Below are 8,532 nucleotides of genomic sequence, written 5' to 3'. Positions count from 1 at the left end.
CTGACGTCACACTACGTCCACGCGAAAGATAGGGCGCTTTTGCGTTCCAGCAAATTCTTTACATTGTGAACACAAAAATATTTTTTTCTCATACACCGAAAACCATTTCAACCTGTAAATTCTCGAGTAGTTGTACATAACATGTTACTTGATATAGAAACTATTTTTCAATCACTAAAGGAGGCCTTAAGAGGATATTTGCGCAGGATTTTTCGTTCTCGTAACATTACGATGTTTCTGTCAACGGTTAACGAGTGGAAAGTTAATGTTAAGAACTAATGTTAAGACTAATTTTGTTTCTGACAACGGGCCCCAGACGTGTGATTTTTGTCCGATATTCGTGCGTTATACTAACCCGCGCTCACTGTACACGCACGCATCCGTGTTGTTATTTTGTTTACGTCATTTCACCTGTGCATTTCTGAACGTAATTGCTAACGCATTAAAACTAACATCCCATTTCGCCAGCTATGTGCGTGCGTGCGTGCGTGCGTGCGTACGCGCGTGCGTGCGCCTGTGTACTCACATACTTTCAAACATAGCTTATTGATCTGTGCTAATCTATTGTGTATATTGTACATCGGCGTACCGAGATATATGATATATGATTCCTAAACCATTGCACGTTTGGCGGCCCAACGCCAAAAAAACATACTACAGCGCGAGATGGTGGGGATACTGGTAAACTATTGACACATACCGTGCTACTATGCTATACCACACCTATATATACCATGCCACACTATACACGCGTATTATAGTATACTGCACCTATACCATACCATTCTTTACATGCACGCATACCATAGTATGCCTTATCATGCCACCATACTGTGCTACACCCGTATCATGATGCACCATACCACACTGCAGTAGTGACTATTAACAGTGGCTTTTATTCATTACTGATACTACACAAATACCATCTGATATCACAATACCTTACTGCACCTATGCCTATCTCTCGGCACAATCAACGCATCATTGTTTCGCTCGCATTCAATCATTCTGTGTGTGTCCGCTGCAGACAGCTTCGCTAGCATTCATAATTCATGCTGCTGATCACGAGAGCCTCTCGTGCAAAAAAAACTCAATCCAGTAGCAGTATCCGCAGCAGCAGTAGCAACAGTAGCAGCAGCGGTAGCGGTAGCAGTAGCAGTAGCAACAGCAGCAGTAGCAGTAGTAGTAGCAGTAGTAGCAGCAGTAGCAGTAGCAGTAGCAGTAGTAGAAGTAGAGCCAGTAACAGCAGCAGCAGCAGTAGCAGCACAGCAGCAGCAGTTAAGCAGCCGCCAGCAGCAGTAACAGCAGTAGCAGTAGCACAGCAGTAGCAAGTAGCAGTAGCAGTAGCAGTAGCAGTAGCAGTAGCAGTAGCAGTAGCAGTAGCAGTAGCAGTAGCAGAGCTAGCAGTAGCAGTAGCAGTAGCAGTAGCAGTAGCAGTAGCCAGTAGCAGTAGCAGTAGCAAGTAGCAGTAGCAGCAGTAGCAGCAGTAGCAGCAGTAGCAGCAGTAGAAGTAGCAGCAGTAACAGCAGCAACGCAGCAGCAGTAACAGCAGCAGCAGCAGTAGAGCAGCAGCAGTAACAGCAGAACGCAGCAGCAGTAACAGCAAGCAGTAGCAGCAGCAGCAGCAGTAGCAGCAGCAGTAGTACCCGCAGTAGTACTAGCAGCAGCAGTAGCAGCAGTAGCAGCAGCAGTAACAGCAGTATCAGCAGTAGTAACAGTAACAGCAGTAGCAGTAACAGTAGTAGAAGTAGCAGCAGTAGCAGTTGCAACAGCAGCAGCAGCAGCAGCAGTAACAGCAGTCGCAGCAGATTTCTTCGTGCGTGCGTCTGATTCCCTCTTCCCCGCCCGCTGGAAAATTCTCCTTCTCCTTCTCATGTTGGTTACATGATGCACACGCAGTCTTTCCACTTAGACGGTAATGTTACGGTTCGTTCAGGTGCCTTCGTTTCATCGGGGTGTGGATTGTATATGTTTGCGGCATTCGTGAGTGCGACACGTTGTTCGATTGATGGTTTGAGAGTACAAGTGTTTGTAGCGTGTGCAACACAACATTGCATCTTAATAATATAACAGTAATTATATATATATCGTGATTATTATTATGTTTGTATATAATAATATCAAAAACTAATAATTCCTCTATAGCTATTATTAGCACTTGATAACATGCTAGGACTTCTCTCTCTCTCTCTCTTCCTTCATCTCGAATTATATAGTTATTAATAGTCAACTAGAAATCTTTCCGGCAGAAACACAGGGTGCTGATCCATAGAAATAATATAGATAACCATGTTAATATAGTTATCTATGTGCTGATCAGTCGGTTTCATCCACAGCTCGATCGTTCCTTCATCGTCAGTGCTCCTTGGCATATGAAGAATGTTCTTGATGAACTTATGAGGTTTAAGCATATGGCTTCACAGCACGGATCCTGGTTGTAATCGGTGAAGGAAGGGGAAGTTATGACGAGCATTCACATTCTGTGTACCGCTTTACCATGGTTCGCACAGTCATTGAAAAGTCCTTTAATTTGAGGGGAGTCCTTGAAAAGTACTTGAATTTAGTAAATGTTGATTTTGTGCTTGAAAAGTCCTTGAATTTCATGAAAATGTCCTTGAATTTAGTAAATGTTGATTTTGTGCTTGAAAAGTCCTTGAATTTCATGAAAATGTCCTTGAATTATTAGAAAGAATCCTTGCCTGTAATAAAAAGAAATTTTGTACCATCAATAATGTGCAAACCTCAATAAAAATTGCGTTAAATGAGCTTAAAAATTAAGCTATAGACACGATAGACAGTTAAATGATGATCACAAATTACAGTAAGTCAGTAAAATCAGTCAGTAAATCAAGGTATGTTGTAGAAGTGACAGTGTTTAGAAGGGTTTATTAATGTGATCCAGGTAAGTTTTAGAGGTGACAGTGATTAATAATGGGGTTATTATTAAATTTATCATTTTAATATGTTTTGTTCTGTGTATGAAATCCGATAAAATGTCCGATAAAATGTCCTTGAATTTCCGATAAAATGTCCTTGAAAAGTCCTTGGAAAAATTTTCTGTCTTTCTGTATAAACCATGTTTACTTATTGCAAGCGTTACATACATGACGTATATGTTATAAGTGAGGTACGATAAAGTTGATATGTAACGAATGTGCCATAGGTAACGGTATAGGGAATAGGCATAGGTGAACATAGGTAACGTGACGTCATGTTGAGTTAGCTTGTCTTCTTATCTTTTCCCGCTCTCTGCAGTCTGAATAAGCGAGCAGAGGCAGCTATTAGATTATGCATGCCATCATTAATTGATGAACGCCCGGCGAGAGAGAATGCTTTAGGGTTTCTCCTCGTGAACATGACTGATAATACAACAAGAACGACGACGATGACGACGACGATGACGATGACGATGACGATGACGATGACGATGACGATGACGATGACGATGACGATGACGATGACGATGATGATGACGATGACTCATAACTTACGTCGACACGCGTCTGCCGTCGGCCGACGTGTCGCCATGCGATAGGTGGCATGTGTGTAGCAGGGTGATAGGAGGCGCACGTGTCGCCATGCGATAGGTGGCATGTGTGTCGCAGAGTGATAGGGGGCGCACGTGTCGCCGTGCGATAGGTGGCGTGTGTGTCGCAGGGTGGTAGGAGGCGCACGTGTCGCCGTGCGATAGGTGGCGTGTGTGTCGCAGGGTGATAGGAGGCGCACGTGTCGCCGTGCGATAGGTGGCGTGTGTGTCGCAGGGTGATAGGGGGCGCACGTGTCGCCGTGCGATAGGTGGCGTGTGTGTCGCAGGGTGGTAGGAGGCGCACGTGTCGCCGTGCGATAGGTGGCGTGTGTGTCGCAGGGTGATAGGAGGCGCACGTGTCGCCGTGCGATAGGTGGCGTGTGTGTCACAGGGTTATAGGGGGCGCACGTGTCGCCGTGTCATAGGTGGCGTGTGTGTCGCAGGGTTATAGGAGGCGCACGTGTCGCCGTGCGATAGGTGGCGTGTGTGTCGCAGGGTGATAGGAGGCGCACGTGTCGCCGTGCGATAGGTGGCGTGTGTGTTGCAGGGTTATAGGGGGCGCACGTGTCGCCGTGTCATAGGTGGCGTGTGTGACGCAGGGTTATAGGGGGCGCACGTGTCGCCGTGCGATAGTGGGCATGCGTGTAACTGTGAATAGAGGGTACGTGCGTTACAGTGTAATAGAGCGCGTGCATGTAACTGCGTATCAGGGAGGGGGTACGTGTTGGCGTGTCATAGAGGGTACGTGCGTTACAGTGTAATAGAGCGCGTGCATGTAACTGCGTATCAGGGAGGGGGTACGTGTTGGCGTGTCATAGAGGGTACGTGCGTCACAGTGTAATAGAGGGCGTGCATGTTACTGTATTAGGGGGGGGTACGTGTTGACGTGCGGTAGAGGGCACGCCTGTCGCGGTGCAATAGAAGACGCCGCACGTCACGGTGCGATAGACGGCGCCGCCATCGTGCCGTCGCCGCCCGTCTGACGTCGGGATCGATCCCTAGCCGTGCTTCGCTTTCATTTTCGTTTCTTCTCCTTTTTTTCGCAGGAGCATCGACTGCCTCATCTTCAAGAACGTGAAGGGATTCATCCTCAACATCCCCACCGACTACAAGTGGGGCATCTTCCGGCTGCCGCTCAAGCGCAAGCACTGGATCTGCCTGCGCGAGATCTGCGGCCTCTACTACAACCTCGACTCGAAGCTCGACCTTCCCGAGCTGATCGGCCGCGAGCCGGAGCTGCGCCGCTACCTGCAGGAGCAGATCAACGCCAAGGACAAGGAGCTGATCCTGGTCGTCAACCGCGACGTCGAGCGCAACAAGACGTGGCGCATTCCCGACCCGGAGTTCTCGACGCCGCGCAAGAGCAATAAGCACGGCGCCGCGCCGGCGACGGCGGGGGGCGGGACGGCGGCCGACGGGACGCCGCAGCGCCGCCGCCACGACTCCGCCTCGCAGCAGCAGTATCGCCATGGCGACCACTCGGCGACGGCGATCGATGCGTAAGGATACTTCTGCTTTATTTTAAATGCATAATGAATTCAGAACTATTATTAGTTCTCTCGGGCAGATATTGGCGCATCGAGTTGTCATGCGTGCGCGCAAGCGCGCGCACGTTTCAGGCGAGGGCAGTACGGCGACTGAAAAAACTTGAATAATATAGGCTTGCGTGAAGGAGGGATGGTGCGAGCTGAGGAAGGGCGTGCTCGGAAGATAGCTGGGGGCGGTAGAAGAGCGAAGGAGGCGAACGAGGACAATGAAGTGTCAACGAGGAAGGACGCGACGGCATAACAGTAAGTGTTTTGTACCCTTAAATGCTGGGGCGCTCGTCCCGAATTATAAACACAGGTCTACTGAAGTTATTAGGGAAATCTATGCTGAGATACCCAACTAATTACCATTTTAATGCATATTCAAAAAAATTCTACCAGAAACCCAACAAAATTAAATTTAAAAACTATCCCCTTTTGCTAGTGAGCCTACTTGCGCATCGCCGCAACACAGGCCAACCGTAGCCCAGATTGTGTACTTGACGTGTATATGTGCAGCTGGTACTCTTACAATGCAAGGTCTCCCCGCCCTATCTTCTCGGGCGATATTGGCATGGCACACACGCCACACACACCCACACACAACACACAGCCGCCCCACACGCGCCACACACACACACACCAAGCTATTCAGCACGCAGCAGCAGCTCACACGAGTGACAAAAAAAACACTCGAAGATAGTATAGCTTGCTGCGGGGGTGAGGGGATGCGGAGACTCGAGGAAAAGGCGGCCAGGGAAGATAGGCTGGTGAGGCGGTAGAAGAAGAAGGACGAGGAGCTGAAGCGCCAGGGAGCACACGCACGGCACGTACGCACACAGGGAGGGGAAGGAAGGCACCCACACGAGGACTAAGAAGCATCAAAGACGATCTATTGCCGTCTAAACAAGCACGGCAGCGGCTACATGCTACATGTATCACAACCACAGGTCTACGATTCGAGAATTTATTTAGCATAAATCTATGCGAGATACGCCAGTACCTCTACGCAACTGCACTACACACAACATACGACATATCCTGAATAAAATATAACTCGCTCTCGTGAGATATTTCGCAATCTCAGCGCTGCATACGGCAACGTACCACGATGGTGTCCTGAGCGTGTATAGTGCAGCGGGACTTACGTGCACAAGCTCATTCTTATACCATATTCTCCCTAAAGAGCAGTGCGCATCTCACTATGGACGAACATTTACCCATATAAATCTATGCTAGGATAACTCCTCTTCATGTGCGACAATCGACGAGTACTCGGACAATGTCTAAACGAGGAGTGTATAAAGCTATGCGCTTTAACGTGAGAACACCAATTCCAGTGTCGCTTGATTTTTTAGACTAGTGGTGTCTTTGCACACATCGCGCAGTGTCTATCTACGAACAGCACGCCACGCACGCAACTGCACGCACGCAACAGCGGACGCACGCACGCACGCACGCGCGGCACGCAGAGCAGCCAGAGTACGAAACGACATCATCACACACGCACCGCACACCACAGATACGCACGCACACGACGTACGTGCGCAGACAGTCACAATGTGTGACAGTTGTCACGTGTACAGTCTTCGAGTGTGACAGTCGTCAGGTGTGACAGTCGTCAGGTGTGACAGTCGTCAGGTGTGACAGTCGTCCAGGTGTGACAGTCGTCAGGTGTGACAGTCGTCAGGTGTGACATGTCGTCGCTTGCATGCTACCACATGATCGTTCACCAGAAACATAATTAACATACGTCACAAGCACGCGCGCATGCACGCACGCTCGGAATACGCACGTACGCACGCTAGCAGCAACGCACGCACGGACATGCACGGCACTCGAACCCTCAGCACCAGACACAGCACACACATCCCAACTCGACCACGACGCACGACACACACACACACAACCCCCTCTACAACATACATACGACAATACTCAGGCTACCCAACACACACTCATCATACATAACTCAGCTGTGGCGGTCAATTGCGGAGAACAACAGGCGTGTGTAACTACGTCGAAGTGCGCTAGTAATGCGCACTCGATGAGCGCCTTCAGCAAATCAGCCATGACATAACCCTAAGCAATTCGCCGAGACATCATGAGCGAACTCACACGTCGATGGCACAGGCATCCAGCAGCAGCGAGACACACACCGCAAGCAGGAACAGCACGCGAAGCACCACACGCAAAGCAGGCACGCACGGACGTAACGACGCAGACCATGTAGAGATATCACGACAGAATAACACGTGAGAGAGGCTGGCCCTCCTGCTGGAACTTGCGTCCTCAGGTAGTGGAGAGGATGAGTGGCAGAGCAGCAGGTGGAGCAAGCTGGTGGTGAGTCTTGGCGGTAGCGAGTGCTCTTATACGCGAGCACGCTCGTGCTTGGCTGCGTAACTTCGCCTACATGCGAGCGTGGCGCGCGCTCGCTTGCCCGAGAGCGTGCGTGCAGTGCGTGCGTGCACGGCTCGTGGCGGAAACGGGGCGCTATGCACCGGTCCGGTCGCACGCAGACTCGTGTAAGCGACGCAGGAAGGCGTGTGGCTGAGCCTATGCGGCTGTGCAAGCCCGGATCACTGCGCCCGCCGCGCAGGTCCGTCCCGGCCACAGCGCGCACGGCCAGCGTCGACGTGCGCATCAGCGTCGCCGGTGCGAGAGCGTTGCGTGCATGCGATGTGTCCACGCGCTACGCACTAGCCGAGGCAACGCGGGGCTGTGCATGAGCGTATCGTGCGGTCGTGCGAGAGCGGCCGTGCGATGCATGGCGTTGTGTGCGTTCGATCGTTTTCTCACAACCACGGCCGTTACGCAGGACGCAGAGCGTCTCGGCACTGCAGCCGCAATGTCATTTCCACGGCGCGTTCTCCTTCTGCGCTGACAGGCCGAGTGTGTGCTGACATGTTTTGTTTGCGTAATAGATTCTATTTCCGCTTATTTTCGAAGTAGCTGAGTGATAATTCTTGGCTTTCTTACCGGCCAGACTCTGCTGCTGGCTGCTGCTGCTGACTGGCTTTGTGGATGTCGATACGACAGTTGGCTCGCCATGACGACGAGATGAACAGAGAACAGATTGGTTATAACTAATGCGCGAATTTTGTGCTGACTAATGCAGCAATGAATCAAAAAGCAATGGCACTTGACAAAGACGACGCACGACGGCGACCTTCCCGCCGCCGCCTCGGCGCGCCGTCGGCCGCCTCGGCTCTCTTCTGCGGCGTCGAGAGCGGTGTCCTGCTCTTCTGCTGCTGGCTGCTTGCTGCTGCTGGGAATGCTCGTCTCCCTGCCGTGCTGCGGCGTCGTCCGCGGGCGTCCGTGATTTGTTCGGCGTCACCGGACGAGCCACTGCGGCGGCGCCCACCGCGCGACGCGCCACCACGGCGTCGCCGCGCGCCGTTGTTGCGCGAACCTCACGGGCGCTCGCCGCCCAGAGTGCCGAGCCGCGCCCCGCACCGCGCGTCCTGCCTTTCACCGGGC

At 51.2% G+C, this 8,532-nt stretch overlaps 1 protein-coding gene across 1 annotated transcript in view; it reads left to right on the top strand.

Annotated features, from left to right (window-relative positions):
• Positions 1 to 5,029, top strand: part of LOC106805912 (josephin-1-like) — an 88,102-nt gene extending 83,073 nt beyond the window's left edge. The window contains exon 4 of the mRNA XM_014807682.1: positions 4,573 to 5,029. Coding sequence (XP_014663168.1) covers positions 4,573 to 5,029 — 457 coding nt within the window. The remainder of the gene's footprint in view (positions 1 to 4,572) is intronic.
• Positions 5,030 to 8,532: the final 3,503 nt, after the last annotated feature.

The sequence above is a fragment of the Priapulus caudatus genome, unplaced genomic scaffold, assembly GCF_000485595.1.
Source record: "Priapulus caudatus unplaced genomic scaffold, Priapulus_caudatus-5.0.1 Scaffold133, whole genome shotgun sequence".
In the NCBI taxonomy this organism is placed as follows: domain Eukaryota; kingdom Metazoa; phylum Priapulida; class Priapulimorpha; order Priapulimorphida; family Priapulidae; genus Priapulus; species Priapulus caudatus.
The sequence above is the reverse complement of the archived record's forward strand: the minus strand, read 5'-3'. Positions and strand labels throughout refer to the sequence as shown.